The following is a 19,344-nucleotide window of genomic DNA, read 5'->3' as shown; positions in this document are numbered from 1 at the left end:
TCAAAGCTGGATAAAATTTGGAAAGTAATCCAACATGTCAGCCACCTTTAAAAATAATTTGTAGGGTGATGAGGTTACAAACATCCACCCAGTCATATACAACTATGGTTCCGCATTTATAATATAAATTTTATGTGATCTTACCTGCTTAACAGATACATTTGGTGCAGCTGTTGTGTTTGTATCATCACAAGATAGTCCAGCTTCAGAGAGCTTCTTCAGTATTTGGCGGAGAATCACTCTGAATGCATCTCTTGCTGTGCTCAGTTGGTCATTGGGTACTAGAAATAGTTGTTAGTGAGTAATATTTCAGATATTCAAAAGATATTGTTGACTGAATATTATAATCTCACTATAAAGATAATAATCTTCAACATTTTGTGTCCAAATAAAACAAGTTCATGCATGCATGTTTTTGGCATAATTACTGAATATCCCTATTGTGAAATCTTGTGCAATTTTGCAAGTTCTACATAGATTTGAACAGACACAAACAGAACACATTTTTTATTTGTTTAATTTGCTTTTATATTATGAATCACACTCTTAAAATACTTTCTACAAGAACTAATGTTTTCTAAGGATAAAACATAAAATTACTTACAGTTATTAGCATTCAGGCTAACAAAGTGGGCGCTGAGACATGCAAAGCATGTGTAGAACAGGTCATAGATGTCCTCATGGTTCTGGAACTCACTTTCGCTGCGAGCAAGGAAACCCAGAGATTCACCATAAAGAAATTGTACCAAACGCAAAGACATAATTTAATCAATTTAATTATTAGCATCCATTTACTGAAAACTATTTTCTTTATTATTCATTGAGGGTACACTGTTAGATAAATTATTATTTATGGCTCAATTCTTATATGAATTATGTAGGGTAATTAGAGATTTTTTTCATTGGCTGTCTATAAATTAAGCATAGATAACAAGTATTTAAAACTGTTACTAATCAAAATCATATGGAACAAAAAGTAGTACAACAACCTCCAAAAATAAAACATACCTCTGTTTATTTATAAATAAATAGGTAACAAACCAGTGATGATTAATCAACTGCGCTATCAAGATAACTTTTGTTATAAACAGTTAGGTACATTGATGACACAAACCTTTTGATGATGGCTTGGATGATTTCCACAGCATCATTTTTATCAAAAAATGGGCCGTAGAGTGCTGTTAATATCGGTTTAACAGTTGTAGACCATTCAATATTTCCTCCAGATGCGGCCATTTTCGGGAGAAAATGACGATTGTGGATTCGATTTTGGAGAATGACAATTATTTGTCAAAATGTCAATGTCGACTGACAGAAGTTTCCAGGCCAGTTCTGTTGTCTTTGGTTACTGAAAGAGTTAGCAACGCTCTATGGTAAGGTAGCCAATAAGCTAGAACAACGTTCATTACCTGGTTATGGCCAAAATAGACGGTTGTTTTGCGACCAATAATTTACTTATACGTGATAGAACTATTTTTCACTTCCACTGATCACTCGTCGATCACGCATAAAACATCGAATCATTTGGTTCCTAAGATTTTAATCGGACATCAAATGATTAGAAGCTTGAGAAATTAAGTTGACGAGTTGTATTGGATAATTAACAAGATAACTAGGATTAGTTGGACGTGAAAACAGAATAACAGTGACTGTGGTTATACAGCAGCTCGCAAGAGTTACACTCTTGTGTAAAGTGTGTTATCCTTTTGCCTCCTGCCTTCTGGGGTGTGGCAGGTTGTGGTAGTGGACTACTGTTACTACTGCCAGTGGACCTTTGCAGTCTTTGTTTGCAGTGGACAAAAGTAGTAGTGTTGGGGCATCCATAGATAATACAGTTAATTCTGGGGGCATCATTGGCATGTTGTTGTCAACTGTCATTGTAGCAAACGTCAACGTTGCGATAGCCAAACATTGTAAAATAAATTCTAGAAAGTATTAACTGAGCTTTGAATAACTATCAATATGTCTGAAGACCGATCTAAAGTGAAAAAGCGAAAGAGCTCTGGAGAAAATGGCACTGATTCCGCCGGTAAGATTTCTAACCTTAAAGTCTTTACGCCTTTTTATTACTGCAACTCGTCACTGATGTGGATACATTTCTTTACAGAACCTGTATCTAAGACTATGCACATTCAGTGCCCCTATTTAGATACGATAAATAGACATGTCCTGGATTTTGATTTTGAAAAATTGTGTTCGGTTTCATTGACAAGGATCAATGTTTACGCTTGTCTCGTTTGCGGCAAATATTTCCAGGTAAACAAACATATTTATTTCTCTTTATGAGTGCGTAAAGTCCACAGACTACTTTTAAAACGTATTTGTTTTAAAAACTCGTTTAATTTTAAAGGATGCTGTTGCGTATACTTAGTAAATTTGTAACTTTGAATGTGTTTACAGGGTAGAGGCACCAACACCCATGCCTACACTCACTCAGTTGCTGATGGTCATCATGTGTTCTTAAACCTGCATACTCTCAAGTTCTACTGTTTGCCTGATAATTATGAAGTCATTGGTAAATCCTTCATAATTTCTAATTTGACATAAAATAAATGTTTTACCACCACATGTGTGTAATGTTCAACTATATTCAGAATCACGTTAGTCTCTATAACAATTCCATTGCTGGGCAAAGGTTTCTTCTCATGAAAGAGATACAACACACAACAATCCTCTTAAATACACTATTGACCATCCAAGCCATGTTATCTTATTAGATTATTTTTGCTTTGATGATATTATTTTTTTTGTCTGCATAAATTCTATTTTACAGACTCATCATTAAATGACATCAAGTATGTGCTGAACCCAATCTTCACTCCAGAGCAGATCAAGCAGTTGGATTACAACACTAAGATGTCTCGTGCTATAGACAGCACCATGTACATGCCGGGGATTGTGGGACTTAATAATATTAAGGCCAATGATTACTGCAATGTTATTCTGCAAGTGAGTTGCTTCTATATCTAATTATACATACATCTTAATGAACTGACACACAGTTATGACTAAACCTTTGGCTATTGATAAAGTGGTTGTTGTTGCCGCAGTGTTCAAACACATGTCCTGTACCTCCTTACATGTCTATTGTGCACCACTTTTCTCTATTACCTATATAGAAATACTAAAACAGTATTAATTTTTATTATGTTATTTAGTAGTAACCTTACCTAAGAAAGACACTTTTTTTTTAGATGATCATAATATGTAATCCAAGGATTACATATTATGATACGACAATATGGTACAATAGATTTACTCTTGGCTTTCTATTTACAAGTTAGTAGTAATTATGTTATTTTTTTTCTTTTCAGTGTCTTTCTCAAGTACGTCCACTCCGCAACTATTTCTTGCGCGAGGAAAACTACGCGAACGTGAAGCGTCCTCCCGGCGACTCGTCCTTCCTCCTAGTGCAAAGATTCGGGGAGTTGCTCCGCAAGTTATGGAACCCGCGCGCTTTTAAAGCACACGTATCGCCCCATGAGATGCTGCAAGCTGTTGTCTTGTGGTCCAAGAAGAGATTCCAATTTATTAAACCAAGTAAGATAATTGATAGTCCTCTACCTCCTCCCTTCCTTTCTATATTGCAAATATTAATAAGCCCATATTCTAGTCACTCAACTATTTTGTAATAATTCCTAAGAACAATATTTTTTTTTTGCGAAATAATCATAATAATGTTAGAAATTCCTCTTTTACGTTTAAAGTGGAATTTGAGTACTAATGTGTAAATTTATTTGCAGGTGACCCAATAGACTTCATGTCATGGTTTCTAAATTCCCTACATATGGCGCTAAATGGAACTAAGAAACCAAACAGTTCTATTATTTATAAATCTTTTCTTGGCCACATGAGGATATATACCAGGTAAATAAGTTGTCAGAACTTGACCAAATTTGTAAGGTCTTAAAAGTCTTGTGACAGAAAGTTGATCTATTTAAATCAAAACAGCAAACTGTAGCTATAAATTGGTTTATTTCAGGTCTTTAATTTTAATTTATAGACAATCTATATATTAAATCGTTAAATACGACATTTAGGTAGATGAGAGAAGTTTGGAGGCTGACCATAAGGTAGCTTGAGAAAAGACAGGCTAGGCATAAAAGACGCCAAACAGTTAATAAACTGAACAACAACAGAACAACAGTTTAAAACCACAAATATTGTTTTATTCAGGAAGCTGCCACCAACTGATGCAGACGACGCGGCTAAGGTGGATCTGAGCACCGAGGAGTACAGCGAGATGATCACAGAGTCACCATTCTTGTACCTTACATGTGATCTACCGCCCACGCCGCTGTTCACTGACGAGTTTAGAGAAAATATTATACCACAGGTACTTTTATGTCCCGAAAATGTGTAGTAAAATGTTTTTGTTAAGTCTGAAAGTTTATACTCCTGAAATTATTAATATATGGAACAAACCATTTTTACAGAGCATTGATTTGGTTACTATAATAAGACAATGTCACATATATGGAACAAACCATTTTTACAGAGCATTGATTTGGTTACTATAATAAGACAATGTCACATTAGATGTATCAATTTGATGTTTTGGAATGATGTCTGTAGTAATTTATATTAATGTTGCTTTTTCCAGGTTAACTTATACCAACTACTTTCTAAATTCAACGGGCAAACATCGAAAGAATACAAAACCTACAAAGAGAATTTCTTAAAAAGATTTGAGATAACGCAGCTGCCACCATATTTGATATTATACATAAAGAGATTTACGAAAAACACTTTCTTTGTTGAGAAGAATCCGACTGTTGTAAACTTTCCCGTCAAGTAAGTGAACTCTATATTGCTACTCAATAATATTTAATTCAATGGAGTTGTATGAAATGAATTTAATTTACTTACAGAAACGTTGATTTCGGTGACATATTAACGCCCGAAGTGAAGGCGAAACATAACGGCAAGACTATTTATGAGTTGGTCGGTAATATAGTGCACGACGGTACTCCAGAGAAGGGCACGTATAGAGCACACGTCCTTCATAAACCTACACAGCAATGGTAAGTATCATCTGTCAATTATTCGCACAGCAAAAATGAAACTGATTACGTATGTAACTTTAGGGTGCGAGTCAGTAGGATATTATCCTGACATATTGATTAATAATAATAATTCTATTGTTACAGGTACGAAATGCAGGATCTTCACGTAACCAGTATTTTACCTCAAATGATAACCCTCACTGAAGCATACATTCAAATTTATGAACTGAAACAGGATTAGCATAGGATAATAAATACATTTAAGTATACTTGTGTACGTTTATTTATTGAATATACAAATTCCTGATATTACAGACTCCCCATTTAACAAACTGTGGCCCTGGAATGACCTTTACACTTAAATACAATAATAATTAATTATCAGTGTTACCATATTTTATAAATATGCGCAAAAATATATATTAGAAAATTCATGTTTAATTATTTGACACAGTTTGAGAAATGCATCTTTTCTCAAAGAAAATAGTTCAGATCTGTTATTGTTCTTTAGACATTTTAGAAGAGAACTACTGTAATGGCAGTTTACACAGCTGCCAGATATAATATGAACGAAACAAGTTAATTCCTACAAGACACTTGAGTCAATTAGTGAACACATGACAAGACTGAACCATTTTCTATGGCATTCATTAGACAAACACTTCTAATGGCTCTCTCCCTTCTTTCCTGCAATGCGCTTGAATTCTCCCATGTTGGTTGTGGAGATTGGTGACCCGTAGAAGGCAAGGTGATCAATCTGCGTAACATCACCTCCAGATTGATTGTCTTTTATGAACAACTGAATGTTCTGGACACTTTGGAACTTGACGAACTTCAGAGGCACTGGGTTGCCTTCAAGATCACTTGTTGTAAAACTAAAACGAAAATAAATGAAAAATTTTAGATTATTTTTAAACAGGATAATTACATTACATTCAATTATGTATGACTAGTTCATGGCTTGCACGAATGTTGCTTATAGGTGGAAAAATATTACTGTTCCGTTAATACAAGCTGTCAGATACCTCCATACCAAATTTCATCACAATCGATCCAGCTGTTTGGGCTCACTAAACACAATCACATACCTTCGCATTTCGCATTTACGATATAATTGTGATTTTCAACCACTTTGTTTCACAGCACAGTAAAGACATCTATATATTAACTAGTTTCTGGTAAACTATTAGTATGTGTCAACTACTATGTGCTGAATGTGCTATGGCGCACATGGGGAGAGGCCTATGTCCAGCATTGGACTACTAAAGGCTGATGATGATGTGTCAACTTACTCAAGATCTTGCACAGACATGTTGCCGGCTGCCTGATCAAAGTCTAGTGTTCTCGGCTGGTTGATAAACACTTTCACCGACTTTGGTCCCTTGTCACTAGGAGCTTTGATTTTTAAGGAATGTAGTTTCACCAACTGGAATACCAATGTGTGATTAAAATTAGTCTTTAACAACAGTAAGTAAACAAATATTCAGTTGGAAATTTGCTCTATTGGTTTAGGTACTTAAAAATGTAATAATGTGTCTTTTTGTCCAAAAACTCAGTTTAAAAGCGAAAAGAAATGAAATTCATCAGTGAAAGATTTTCAAAGCAAATGTACCACTGAAATAAATCTGTTGTTTATTAATTTTTATTGAGCCCAGACTTAGTTTTATAATAAGACTTGACTTTCTTTTAATTAAAAAAAAAATGGAGTGTAAATTAAATGAGGTTAAATTGATTTATTTAGTAAGTGTTACTAACAAATAACAAGTTTCGATGCAAGAAAGTTTATAGACACCAATTATTGATAACATCAAGATTTAACTAACTCTTTTCAGGTAGTTGTATTGGGGTACATGGTTTTTAGTGTTTATAAAACTGTGTAAAATTAAACATACAGTGTGACTTGCATTAATTGATATTAACACTATCACTTAACATGACAAACGAAGATAAAAAATAACCATATTTACCTGATTGAAAGTAATATTGATGATGAGTTGTTCATCACAGTCGCTGGCGAGGTAGCCTCCAGCGCTAGTCAGGCAGTGCGCCAGTGGATGGTTGTCAGCCTCATTCAGGCATTCACACTCACTCTTAGTGATGAACGTGGCTAAGTCCATCTGTTAATAAATGGTGGCATAATTACTTATATAGAAATCTAATAACATCAAACAATATAAAAAAAATGGGAATTAATAGTCTGAATATAGGAAATGGACTTTAAACAGGATATCAAGAAAAGTTGCCTAACTGAGTAACTATAATAGTAAGCTTTATACTATTGCCATCTTATTGGGAAGATTCTAGTTAAATACATGAACATAAAATAATTTAAAAACTGGTATAGGTACATGCTATACTTACATGTCCTGCAACAGTGTTGTCATCATCTCCTGCCTCATCAGTACCATAGTATTGTCTAACTTTAGTCTCTAGTGTACCCGGGTCAGCACCCTGTAGCTGGTCAATCCGTGTCTGTAACAATTAAACAGTAATCAGATATAAGGATTTAAAAATGGGGAATAACTTCAAAACTTTGTCTAAACTACGACAGAAGTTTCTTAATAATTTATTTTCAGTACGTTAATATCCATATAATGTTAGGGCCACGTACCCGGTTCCTGTAGAATATGAATGTTGGCATCGCACTGATGCCCTGAGCGCTGGCGGTCTCCGCGCACCTGCCGACGTCCACTTTCAGGAACACGGCCCGAGGGAACTTCGCCGGCAGCTGCTCGAAGAACGGAGCGATTCGCTGGCACGGCGGACACCTACACAACATAATCAATTATTTACTTCAACGATGACTTGAATATTTGAAAGCTTAAATAGGTTATCTGTACTTACCAAGTCGCTGTGAAATCCACTACAACAAGCTTTGTACCAGCATTTGCCATTTCCGTCTGAAAGTGGGCTTCACTTTCAATAACTGTAGCTAAACCCATTGTTTTAATTTTACTGATTCCTATGAGTAAAACAAGTGTCTACAATGACAACACTGGGAATGATACAGTGATACTTCAAAATGGTAGATTGATTGACAGAAACGATGTTGCCATTTAAAAAAATTACTGCGTCGATAAAAATCAATAGTGCACAACGATGGTCCAAGTCCGTAGTCCCAAATTGTCCCAAAGCATGATTAATTAACTGATACGTGACATTAAAATTCATTATTAATTCAAACTTCCTTCTATAGACACAATTCTTAACTTTTCAAACATTAATTTTTTTTAAGACCTAGAATAGTCTGTCTGGTGCTAACGCGTTTTTTACATTTGAATTCAAATGTATTATTTGCGTGGGTCGTAGAATAGTGGTTTAAACTAAAGAAGGTCTTCATTCAGCAGTCATTAAGTTTATTTATTTTACATATAAAAATTAAGCAAACTTTATTACACCTAAACATCTTTGCAGATATTCAGAATACATATTTTTTTTCATCCTAGTGACTTTACTAGAAAAACTTAAAAATATTATATTTAACCTATTTCACTGTAGAATAAAAATGTAATTGCTTTGTTCTATTAACAACTCCTATTCTGGGTAACCGCCGTGGCTTAGATATCTCATTTGTATTATTCGAAGTAATGTTTATTTATAGAGGGATTGGGTGAATCATTGAGAGAACTCTGGAAAGGTAGACACCCGCGGCGCAGCTTACTCACAGCTTATCCCTACAATAATTTACTCTGAGCTCTGAATGATGTAGCAATACATTTTAATATAACGGCTTTATTTATATGATAGCTTCGTTGTTTGTATTAAAAAAAGGACAATTTTTATATCATCTTTTTAATATGAATAAATTATATACTTATCTTTTTAAAATGTTGATACATATCAGGCTCAGTCCGTCAGTGGTTAATTGGTGATTACCTATGTGGATAAAATAGGTAGTAAGTACATGAAGTACGAACGGAAAATTGAAGGGAAGATCTAATTTTGACGGCCATACTTTCATGACACCTATTATGATATTACTTTTCATTTTTCAGTAGGTAAGTAAGTATAAGGTCGACGTAATCAGTGCCGTATTATCCATAAGGAACTTTAGGCCAGTGCCTAGGGGCCCCCGGCCCACGCTGACCAGAGGCCCAGCATTCCCGATTAAAAAAGGGGCCCGAAACGAACTGTGCCTAGGGGCTCCGAGATGGTTAATCCGGCCCTGGACGTAATAACCTACCTAGGTACTGCTCGTTTTCTATGTGTTGAGCGCCTGATGCTTTACTATTTTGTGTAATGACAACTCTTTGCTTGAACTTATTATGATTGAGTTCGTGATTAAGTAAATAAATTCCCTCTCATTTGGGAGGTTTCAATGCAGCATATTTAACATTAACGAAAAAAACCTATTAATAAACATTAAAAGCACTTACAGGTATTGAACCTGCAGTACGTGGCAATTAGTGTGCTCACCTAAACCACACGGCTATCGGTGTCGGCGTTTAATTGATGTCCGACTTCGGCCATACTTTCCAAAATACAAATGTAGACATACATCACAAAGGCAACGATTTAGGTACGATAGAAATATTTCCATTACATGATAGTTTTATTACTGTTTTTGCGCGTCTTTGCGTCTTAAAAATCCATTAGTCCTAAGTGTCATAAAATATGTAATGCTACATAACATAGGTACCTTATCCATAATCCTACCTAGAACATAATAATATTTCATTATAAGGCTGCGTTTTTCCCAGGTATGGCCGAAGATGCGTAGCGAGCGATGTGTTTGTAAAGAACCATTAAAATAGATTCATTTACCTCGCCGTAGTAAGCAAAGGTCTGAAGGAAACGGCTGATGTAAGCTAGATTTTCGGGTACACAAAACAGGCGAGGGATTTGTGCGAGGAATATATTGCAAGGTTTGCATACAGCCAGCAACGCATTCTCGCAACACATTCGAGGCGCATATTAAAACAGCTCCGCTTAAAATCCTTGTACGACTCATTTTTCACGCACGCCTTTGGTGGCGACCCACACACATATTCATAGCACAGCTAGCCATCCTCGCTCCACACGTCATTTCTCTCCCAGATATCTGTTAATCTCTGATGAAAACCCAACCTAAGAAAATTGAGCCGAATAAAAATAGAATGCGTCCTGAAACAATTGCAAAGATACAATTCTAAGGAACGAAGTGCCTATCCGTCTTTATTCGCTCATCCTTATCTCTAAATAAAAACAATAGTACTGAAGGAAAGCGGTCAGTTTTCATTCGAATTCAGCGTCGTAACGTCTTTGTGAACTCATGATAACAGATATCAAACTGAAATCAATTATAACGCTGGCACCCGTGTACGATGATAACGTTACTCTTGTGTTTAATAGTTACAATTCCTTTAAATGGTATTTTGGCTATCCCTGGATACACGAAGGTCGTCACAAATTTACCAAAGGCAAAAAATATAAATAACTATTTAGCACCATTGGAAAGAATTCTACAATTTTGTGTTAAACACAAAGTATACATAGACTTGAATTTTGAATTTGGCCTGTTTTTGGTGAATGGTAAGAGTGATTTAGAATTACGGGCCGAATCCGGCGAAGTTTAAAATAATTTACTTATTCCATTATCAGCAGCGGTACTTATCATTGTTTGACATTGCAGTGAATTTGAAGAACATATTTCAAGCGAAGGCTGAAGAATTACCTCCGCAAATTAAATACCGCTTGGAAGAATTACTGATCAAAACTGATGTGGTAAATAGCTATTTCCGTTATATGGTTAAGAAAACTGAAGAAAACATTGCTTATGGACAGGATAGGAGAAGTAAGTGTTGATTTTTTTGTAACTCTAGTTAAGATTTTTATTCTTCTTACAAATCTATCAAAGATACTGCTTTAGAGTATTTGGAACTATTATAAATGGTTTCTGTACCCTGCTTGTAATATTGTTTGTTTCGCAGTTTCAGTATTCCTTACGTATAAGAAACTAGTCAACCTACCTGATTAGGTACTAAGTTAGTAGGCACATTCAGCCTGTATACAATATAAAAACAATTTCATAAGTCATTTATTTTTATAATTTTGTAAAATAAATTAATCATTATTATAAATATTCAAATTAAAGTTATTCTATTTTTAGTTTCGCGATTACTAACCAATGAGACCTTTTGGATGAAATATGTGCAAAGGTACAATCTTAAGTTATTCGAAAAATCTAAAATTTACACTATGGAACAGTTAGAGAACATATATGGAGACTGGGACGTGTACGAAAGTAATGTCAGGAATTACGAAAAATATAAACCCTCGCCGGACGACTCAGGTAAGGAATAAATGTAGGTACTTTTTAAATAATACTGTGAAAGACCCACGGCTGGATTTTTTATTTGATGCATTAATTTACATTCCGCTGGGTTCATACGAATTAGATCTGTCATTTACATACAGCATACATTAGAGCTAAATAATATTACTTTAAGTCTTGGCTAAGGACCTTAGGCTTTTCTCCCATAAACAACTTTTTTCAAAGTTATAATGTATAACGGTGGCATAAAATAAGTTTGAATAATTTCGCACGGCCGTCTATCCAATGTGCCACGTTGGGCGCCATTAATATTAAAACATATTTTTGTTGTTGTTCAGATTTAGATTATACTATTCGGTGTTTAAAATATATATATGTATATTATTTTTTAGATGCCTGCATCGCACTCTTGGGAGATCACCCAATAGCTGAGGGAAGTGCTAATGTTGAAACTATCTGTAAAACTCCTAAATCATGCAGAGACGGTGCAAGTAACGGCAACGACTTTGGATATTTCTTAACACACAGGTTATAACTCTGTAACGTCAGGCGGGGTAACAGAAACTACGGGACAAAAGAGACACAAATTTAAGACTGCCATTTCTCGTCTATCAGTTTTGAAATATAAATAAATAAATAAATGATGTTATTATATTTCCGCAGTTTTAGGATTTTTTTTGCGTACAAAACCATTGGGTTCTATAACGGCTGGTACACCAGCAGTGACAAGAGCACGACGAATGATGTCATTAATATTTGTTACTTTTATTATTAACTGTTTACTGCCTTGGACGTGCACAGGATCTGAAAACATATAATTTTTGAAATCTTTGAGATACAATATGCATCATCTGCCTTGGACGTGCACAGGATCTGAAAACATATAATTTTTGAAATCTTTGAGATACAATATGCATCATATTATTATGTTTCTGCTGCCCCACTTGGCACTATTGCCTTTTTAATAAAAATAAAGTAAGACGATTTCTTTTACTCGAAATATAAAATTTTAACTTAATACAATTTATTTTTTAGAGTGCTATTTTTACTGTTGGCGCAATTTGCCCGAGGATGCTCTATTTTCTCCGTGAAGGAGGACAAAGATAAGTTGGAAAAGTATTGTGGAATTATATTTAATGAGGCTCAGTTCATCGCTACGCATGACTACAAGAGACCGGACCTTTTTATGGAACAGAGTGAGTTATTAACAGTGACTAATTGTTAACATAATAAAAGCTATATCTACCATAATTTTCATCTACCATTTCTTTTTTTTGTACATTCTTTTATATGAACCGAAAACAAACATTACCTGAAAATAAAAATGCTGTCTATCGATGTTCATCATTCATACAACAATCGGACAGATCGACAGACAGTGGAACATCCGGAATAGGGTTCAGTTTTTCCTTTGCGTACGAATCCCTAAAATCACATCTAAAATTTCCTTATTTCAGTCGCCATCTGCACCCTGCTTGGGCACGCACAGTTCCTCCAAGATGATTGGATGAAACCCCTTATGGCGTTACAAACCTCTTCGGGTTGCTTCACTGATAATTGGCGGATTGTGGGGGAGAACGAGTTGCCGATGGTGGAACTTCCTGGTGACGAGTGGATGTTATCGAACAATATTGTCATGAACAGGGCTTGTAGTGGACACACTACAGCCGTCGCCGCGGCTATGTTGGCCTCCGCAATAAGATACATCGTTGAAAATAATTATAGTAGTGCTACTTAGGTTTAATTTTGTCTTCTGTTGGTTTTATGTATGTATATGCTTGGGTGTCAGGATAGAAAACATCGGGTTAGGGATTCAATTAAACACAAATTAAATCCTTGCTAAACGCGCTGGAGAGAACAAACGGCGCAATAAACTATCCAGCCTTGCGCTGTCCAATCATTATACATTATCTAGTAACTTTAGACAATCTATATTCGCAATATTTACACGATGACCGCTAAATACGTTTAAAAATTACTTTCTTTAATATTACGCAATAATCAATTAGTCTCATGATACCTTTCTTAATAAGTTCTAATATATAGCGCTTCTATTTTCCAACCTGCCAGTATTGGCGCGAATGGTAACTATGTAGGTTTCATGAATAAGGTTGACTATTTGTTTCTAATGAGGTTTTAGTTAAGATTTAGCAATTTCTCTCATGATCGTCTTCCACATATAATATATTCTCTTTAGTAGGTTTTATTCACGGGATAACTTTTATGACAAAGGACATGGTATTTTTATTTCAATCTCATTTGTGGACACAGATCCAACATGTAATTATATTTCGTGTATATTTTGTGTAAAATTAAGGGATTTATACTTTGTTTAAAGTAAATAATATCCTTCGAATCGATTGGAATGTTAATTCAACTAAAACGCCGAGTTTCTTAATATGAAGCATACCTACATAATTCGTGGTTTTTAAAATAATGAAACACATTTAGTAGTGTATTAATAAAAGTATGAAAAATTGTATATTGTTTAATTTATATTATAATAAAAATACCTAAGTGTTTTTTTTATTCTAAAATAGCATAAGATGAATAGCTTGAAATATACCTTGGTTTTTATGAAAACAATTTTACGGCGCTGCCGCGCTGATTCAATTGCGTCAACTATTGCGCTGTGAAATTAAACACGAACAAAACGCGTGTTTTTGACTATTTCGAACAAATCTAAGACACATTTTTGGTGATATTTAATTACATTAAAGCTGCTTTGACATGAATGTACTATACACCTGTAGATTAAGGTTGAATTTACCAGTTCAACTATAGTGCCCATGTAATTAGGTTGAGCAAGTCAGATAAGCAGTCGCTCCCTGTAAAAAGACTTGTAATAATGTCCACGTGAACTTCAGTTTAAATCACGGGGTGGTTCCCAGTTCTGTTTGAATGTCGGCATAAAATCAAAATAACTTAAAAACCGCTGTTCTCATATTTTTCCCATTCCCACCTCATATTTCCCAAATTCCCATTCCGACCTTGTAATCCATTTCTCCAGTAAACATTAGCATATGTCCTTTCTCAGGTTCTCTAATACAATAGTTATACATAGGTGACAAGAAAACAGACACAGATACTTTCACATTTATAACACCGTGTAGATTTTGCGTGTACCTATGGTCAAAATTCGAAAACGTTGTAATAATGCAGTTATCAGGAACATTATCACAAATTCTCGACCTCATCTAATTTGTATGTGTGAACTGAAGACACCGTTTAGAACACGAACCTTTTTTTTTGTATAAAAGTAACAAATTTTTCGTTTAAATTGTACATAATAATGGATACGTTTATGTTAAACATAAATTAGTACTAAAAATAGAATTTGATACGTGTTCTACATAAAAGTATTTTAGAATGCGAAATAGAATGCGTCCTAAAGCAAATTCAAAGTAATGAAGTGGCCATCCGTCTTTATTCGCTCATCCTTATCTCTAAATAAAAACAATAGTACTGAAGGAAAGCGGTCAGTTTTCATTCGAATTCAGACGGCGTAACGTCTTTGTCAACTCATGATAACAGATATCAAACTGAAATCAATTATAACGCTGGCACCCGTGTACAATGATAACGTTACTCTTGTGTTTAATAGTTACAATTCCTTTAAATGGTATTTTGGCTAGCCTAGGACACACAAAGGTAGCCTCCAATTTGCCAAAGGCAAAAGATATAGATGATTACTTAACACCACTGGAAAAAATAATAGAATTTTGTGTTAAGCACAAATTATACATTGACTTGAATTTTGAATTCGGACTGTTTTTGGTGAATGGTAAGATTGATTTATCAATAAATTATGGGCCGAAATCGGCTGAGTTTGAGCCAGGTTTAAAAATAAATTATTTTCTATATATAGTTTCATTTACGTATTCTATTATCAGCTATAGTTAGGGTAGTTACAATTCTTTGTGATTGCAGTGAATTTGAAGAACATAGTTCAAGCGAAGGCTGCAGAATTACAACCGAAAATTAAATACCGCTTGGAAGAATTACTGATGAAAAATGATGTGGTAAATGATTATTTTCACTACATGGTTAAGAAAACTGAAGAAAACAGTGCTTACGACCAGGACAGGAAGAGTAAGTTGTGATTTTTTTAATAATTGTTATTCAGACTTTTTATTGCGTAGGTTTGAGGTTTTTGTTACAAATCCATTGTTTTTGTGAAGCCTAGGGATTTCATGATAAAATAGGGCTTTAGAATTGGAATGGTGCAATTTCGAACTTTGGTTTTAAACTGTTTATTTCAAACTAATATACGCATTACATTTGAGTAACTGGGCAACCTACCTCATTGACTTAGTGAGCATATTAACTATGTACCTGAAAAATATTAACGTTATGAAATTTTTAGTTTCAAGATTATTCCTTAACGAGACTATTTGGCCGAGATATATGCAGAAATTCAATGTCATGTTACTTGAGAAAACAAAAATTTACTCTAAGGAACAGCTAGAGAAAATATATGGAAAATGGGACACGTACGAAACCAATGTCAATGACTACGAGAAATATAGACCCTCGCCAGATGACTCAGGTGAGAATGTACCTATATTAACTAACACTTAAGGGCCAGTTAAGATCCCACGGCTCGATTAATAGGGTATTTGACTAAATCTAATAATATAAGTAAATCGGTTAATCCTTCAGACAGATATCCAAAAAATATTAAGCAAAGTATTTTTCATTTTGAATCATTTAAAAAAAGTAATAATTGCGTGTGTGTGTCACTTGTGTAGTGTCATAAAAGAAGCCTTGAATAATTTCGCACAGCCGTCTATCCTAAGTAACACGTTGGGCGCCATTATCAGTACATGAAGTGCATATTGATTGAAATAATTGATTAAATATTGAATTTGACTTCCAGAGATAAAAATATGACATAGATTATATAGAGATTATATTTCAAATCTTTCTCTGTCGATAGACAAGAAATTTTGAATACAGTAAAAAAAAATAACGGTTCATCTCCATAAGAATGACACTTTGGAACCGAGCAACTAGAGTTATCATTGTAACATTTTGAAAGTTCCTAGAAAACGGCCTACTTGAAATAAAAACCTTTTGCTTTTGAAATCTCGCCTGAACCTTTTGTTCACTATTTAAAAATACACTATACATATTATTACAATCATTTTCATGAGACATAGTTTATGACCTATTTGTTTAGTCTCGGACCCAAGCGGAATTGTATTGATAAATGATTTTAAATATTGAAGCGTCGCTCTTTAAAGAAATCTGTACATTTTTATTTATTGTTGGTACCTAATTATTTCTACATAACGGGCTGAATTTACTTTTTATTTTGTTTAGATGCCTGCATCGCACTCTTGGGGGAACACCCAATCGCTGAGGGCAGTCATAAAGTTGAAATCACCTGTAAAACTCCTAAAAAATGCAAAGACGGGATAAGTAACGGCAGCGACTTTGGCTACGGCCTAACACACAGGTAACCCTTAAGTTAGAGTAACTACGGGGCAAAAGAAACACTAGTATTAATTTAACACTGGAATTTTTTAACCAGTTTTAAATTGGCCTGTTAAGTCTTAAGCTGATATAATTTAAGATATTAATTAAAACAGGATATTGCAGTGCATCACGAACCTATATCACATGTTTTTACATCATGTATGTATGTTACTCATACCCATCACGTTGTATTGAATGAATGAAATGATGCAACGGTTTACTCATACGTATTTATCCGGATTGTCGGACTACTTTCGGATTTAACCCCAGTCCTTAATCATAAAACGACGCGGCGGGCTTGCGAATCGAACTGATTCCCTCACTAAGGACTCGGGTTGGCTCCGAAACAAATCAGGCAATCCTAATAAGCACTCGTAAGTAAACCGTTTCATCATCCAATAAATAATGTTGATTTCCTTCAGTTAAAATATTACATATTTACTTTAAGAACATAACTTTTTAGGGTGCTATATTTACTGTTATCACGATTTGCCCGGGGTTGCTCAGTTTTCTCCTTGAAGGAGGACAAATTTAAGTTGGACAAGTACTGCATGAGGGCCTTTAATGAGGCTCAGTTCATCGCTGGGCAAGGCTATAAAAAACCGGACCTGATGATGGAACAGAGTAAGTTATTTGCAGTGACTTATTGAAAAAATTATAAATGTTTTATTTAACATCATTTTTTATGTACCTACATTTCTTTATTTCTATCTGACTAACTGAGTCCAATAGATTACAATGTAGATACTGGCAAAAAAAAACTATTGACAATCTCCTTTCAAAAAAATTAAAGTTGGCGAATCGACCCCGCTTGAGGCGCGGGCTCTGCTCTTATTCATACTTTTTATTAGATTACAGATACCTGTATAAAGCAGATAAAGAAGTTTCACTTCTAAAGCATTACCTGAATATATTTAAATGCTGCTTTTTCTAAATAAGACTATGCAACTAAGACTTCAATTTTATTCGACTTTCTATATAATATCGATCCATTGTATCTTTTGGATACGACCAAAATCACTAAAATAATTTCCACATTTCAGTCGTTATCTGCACTCTAATAGGACACGCACAGTTCCTCCAAGTCGATTGGATTAAACACTTTTTGACGTATCAAACCTCTTCGGGTTGCTTCACCGATGATTCATCGCTCTTGGGGGTGAATGAATTGCCGATGGTGGAGGTTCCTGGGGACGACTGGACGTTATCTAACAACGTTATCATGAACGGGGCTTGTAATGGTCACACCACAGCCGTTGCTTCAGCCATGTTGGCCTCCGTACTAAGATACATTCTTGAGCATAATAATAGCAGTACCACTTAGGTTTGTTCTGTCTCCTGAAAAGTTTGGTTTCATTTATGTATATCCATTTTATTCCATTTTTTTCATTTTAGTTTTGGACACAGGTCCAACACCCCAATATATTAAAACATGTATACGTTGTTTCAAATAAATAATAGTTTGCAAATCACATCGAAACACTTTTTGAATTTTTGAACCGTAATTTAAGGAACACATAATCGTGGTTGTTTACATAATGAAAGACATTTAGCAGTGTAGCAATAAAGTGTAAAAAAATATGTTGTTTTAATTAATATTTTACAGTAAATGTTTAATGTCCTGTCGAAGGACCGATAGCCGTTGGAGCAGACGAGTCCTAGAATGGAGACCGCGGCTCGGCAACCGTAAGGTAGGACGCCCGCCCGCCAGGTGGACCGATGACCTGAGAAAGGTCGCTGGAGGGGACTGGATGCGGAAGGCGGAGGACCGGGTGTTGTGGCGTAAATTGGGAGAGGCCTATGTCCAGCAGTGGACTATGATTGGCTGATTGATTGATTGATTGAATGTTTTTTTGATCCAAGACTTATACCTAAAGTAGTATAAGATGAAGCATCTAAGCATAACCATAACACGAGAGCGTGATAACGTGAAATAGCTTGGTTTTTATCAAGACAACAATTTTACGGCGCTGATTCAATTTCGACAACTATTGCGCTATGAAATTAAACTCGAACTAAACTCGTGTTCACTCGTGACAACACTTCTCGAAATCCTTGTCGACGCTTACAATATCTTTTGCACAGTAGTTAGGTCTACTGTCTATCTTTAAAAGTTAGATTTTTTCAAATCATGACGATGTTTTTTGAAGTAAAAAATGTCTCCTACATGGACATTATACCTTGTGTCGCCAACTCAGGACAAATGCTTTTCCTACGGAGGGATCGAACCCGCATCGCGTCGCCCATAAGGGGCTTTTCGTGGTGACCTAAACCACTCAGCACTCCTTGCTTTAAAGTAGTAAAGCAGTAACGTATTTTTTAATCAGTTACAGACTCACAAACATACTAAGAGACACAATTTCAATTACGTTAAAGTTGATATTGACATGGGTATAATATATGCACCTGTACGTTAAGGTCTCGTCTTGAAAGTGACAAGTGTTGTTGGCCTCGCACCACATCATACGGAGCCAATGTCGACCGGACATCGAGCGGCAAGAACGTCTGTCGGCATCGCTTCCGGCCGTAGGCAGTTTATTTCAATGATGCTGCAAGCTGGGCTATAGTGGACTTAAAAAACTGTTTGAGCCTACGTGCGGAAAA

The 19,344-nt window shown here is 35.1% G+C and overlaps 6 protein-coding genes across 8 annotated transcripts in view; 4 read left to right on the top strand and 2 right to left on the bottom strand.

The window, feature by feature from the left end:
• Positions 1-1,308, bottom strand: part of LOC113494523 (protein purity of essence) — a 45,850-nt gene extending 44,542 nt beyond the window's left edge. Inside the window, exons 1-3 of the mRNA XM_026872904.1 lie at positions 1,115-1,308; positions 605-702; positions 145-281 (exon numbers count right to left, since the gene is read on the bottom strand). Of these exons, the coding sequence (XP_026728705.1) occupies positions 145-281; positions 605-702; positions 1,115-1,236 (357 nt within the window). The 5' untranslated portion in view covers positions 1,237-1,308. The remainder of the gene's footprint in view (positions 1-144; positions 282-604; positions 703-1,114) is intronic.
• A 495-nt stretch (positions 1,309-1,803) lies between these two features.
• On the top strand, positions 1,804-5,275 carry LOC113494520 (U4/U6.U5 tri-snRNP-associated protein 2). The gene is made up of 10 exons (XM_026872899.1): positions 1,804-2,029; positions 2,108-2,256; positions 2,401-2,515; positions 2,774-2,949; positions 3,315-3,540; positions 3,744-3,867; positions 4,177-4,336; positions 4,604-4,794; positions 4,872-5,024; positions 5,151-5,275. Exons 1-10 carry the CDS (start codon positions 1,963-1,965, stop codon positions 5,245-5,247), a joined length of 1,458 nt encoding a protein of 485 aa, XP_026728700.1. The 5' UTR covers positions 1,804-1,962; the 3' UTR covers positions 5,248-5,275.
• On the bottom strand, positions 5,272-8,026 carry LOC113494522 (thioredoxin-like protein 1). Its single transcript, XM_026872903.1, has 6 exons — positions 7,851-8,026; positions 7,618-7,774; positions 7,368-7,478; positions 6,974-7,123; positions 6,299-6,432; positions 5,272-5,881 (listed from the first exon to the last, which is right to left on the bottom strand). The coding sequence occupies exons 1-6, from the start codon at positions 7,946-7,948 to the stop codon at positions 5,671-5,673; spliced, it is 861 nt and encodes a 286-aa protein (XP_026728704.1). The 5' UTR covers positions 7,949-8,026; the 3' UTR covers positions 5,272-5,670.
• A 70-nt stretch (positions 8,027-8,096) lies between these two features.
• On the top strand, positions 8,097-13,704 carry LOC113494521. Of its 3 annotated transcripts, XM_026872901.1 has the most exons (8): positions 8,097-9,004; positions 9,376-9,525; positions 9,707-10,517; positions 10,618-10,779; positions 11,095-11,277; positions 11,652-11,787; positions 12,295-12,455; positions 12,717-13,704. In XM_026872901.1, the coding sequence occupies exons 3-8, from the start codon at positions 10,310-10,312 to the stop codon at positions 12,995-12,997; spliced, it is 1,131 nt and encodes a 376-aa protein (XP_026728702.1). In that variant the 5' UTR covers positions 8,097-9,004; positions 9,376-9,525; positions 9,707-10,309; the 3' UTR covers positions 12,998-13,704. The 3 variants fall into 3 exon arrangements, with proteins under 3 accessions (XP_026728702.1, XP_026728701.1, XP_026728703.1); XM_026872900.1 differs by having other exon boundaries at positions 9,385-10,517; XM_026872902.1 differs by lacking the exons at positions 9,376-9,525; positions 9,707-10,517 and having other exon boundaries at positions 12,717-13,703.
• An 876-nt stretch (positions 13,705-14,580) lies between these two features.
• LOC113494120 lies at positions 14,581-15,845 on the top strand. The gene is made up of 3 exons (XM_026872272.1): positions 14,581-15,043; positions 15,190-15,351; positions 15,626-15,845. Exons 1-3 carry the CDS (start codon positions 14,836-14,838, stop codon positions 15,838-15,840), a joined length of 585 nt encoding a protein of 194 aa, XP_026728073.1. The 5' UTR covers positions 14,581-14,835; the 3' UTR covers positions 15,841-15,845.
• A 717-nt stretch (positions 15,846-16,562) lies between these two features.
• LOC113493980 (UPF0764 protein C16orf89 homolog) lies at positions 16,563-18,067 on the top strand (the record flags this gene model as incomplete). The annotated part of the gene is made up of 3 exons (XM_026872057.1): positions 16,563-16,720; positions 17,204-17,364; positions 17,784-18,067. Coding segments are annotated over 3 exons (600 nt in total), but the record flags the coding sequence as incomplete, so codon positions are not given.
• Between the last annotated feature and the right edge of the window lie 1,277 nt (positions 18,068-19,344).

This window comes from Trichoplusia ni, chromosome 5, assembly GCF_003590095.1.
Source record: "Trichoplusia ni isolate ovarian cell line Hi5 chromosome 5, tn1, whole genome shotgun sequence".
Taxonomy (NCBI): domain Eukaryota; kingdom Metazoa; phylum Arthropoda; class Insecta; order Lepidoptera; family Noctuidae; genus Trichoplusia; species Trichoplusia ni.
This window is presented reverse-complemented; position numbering and strand designations above follow the sequence as displayed.

What these genes read in the sequence shown, in the direction of transcription:
- LOC113494120 (XM_026872272.1), top strand. Translation starts at nt 14,836, where the DNA reads ATGATAACGTTACTCTTGTGTTTAATAGTTACAATTCCTTTAAATGGT. An exon ending in CGGACTGTTTTTGGTGAATG is followed by an intron (nt 15,044 to 15,189) that starts GTAAGATTGATT and finishes TTGTGATTGCAG; the next exon opens with TGAATTTGAAGAACATAGTT. An exon ending in TTACGACCAGGACAGGAAGA is followed by an intron (nt 15,352 to 15,625) that starts GTAAGTTGTGAT and finishes TGAAATTTTTAG; the next exon opens with TTTCAAGATTATTCCTTAAC.
- LOC113494521 (XM_026872900.1), top strand. Translation starts at nt 10,310, where the DNA reads ATGATAACGTTACTCTTGTGTTTAATAGTTACAATTCCTTTAAATGGT. An exon ending in TGGCCTGTTTTTGGTGAATG is followed by an intron (nt 10,518 to 10,617) that starts GTAAGAGTGATT and finishes TTGACATTGCAG; the next exon opens with TGAATTTGAAGAACATATTT. An exon ending in GGACCTTTTTATGGAACAGA is followed by an intron (nt 12,456 to 12,716) that starts GTGAGTTATTAA and finishes TCCTTATTTCAG; the next exon opens with TCGCCATCTGCACCCTGCTT.
- LOC113494520 (XM_026872899.1), top strand. Translation starts at nt 1,963, where the DNA reads ATGTCTGAAGACCGATCTAAAGTGAAAAAGCGAAAGAGCTCTGGAGAA. An exon ending in TGATAATTATGAAGTCATTG is followed by an intron (nt 2,516 to 2,773) that starts GTAAATCCTTCA and finishes TCTATTTTACAG; the next exon opens with ACTCATCATTAAATGACATC. An exon ending in ATTCCAATTTATTAAACCAA is followed by an intron (nt 3,541 to 3,743) that starts GTAAGATAATTG and finishes ATTTATTTGCAG; the next exon opens with GTGACCCAATAGACTTCATG.
- LOC113494522 (XM_026872903.1), bottom strand. Translation starts at nt 7,948, where the DNA reads ATGGGTTTAGCTACAGTTATTGAAAGTGAAGCCCACTTTCAGACGGAA. An exon ending in GTGGATTTCACAGCGACTTG is followed by an intron (nt 7,775 to 7,850) that starts GTAAGTACAGAT and finishes TATGTTGTGTAG; the next exon opens with GTGTCCGCCGTGCCAGCGAA. An exon ending in ACAACACTGTTGCAGGACAT is followed by an intron (nt 7,124 to 7,367) that starts GTAAGTATAGCA and finishes ATTTATTAACAG; the next exon opens with ATGGACTTAGCCACGTTCAT.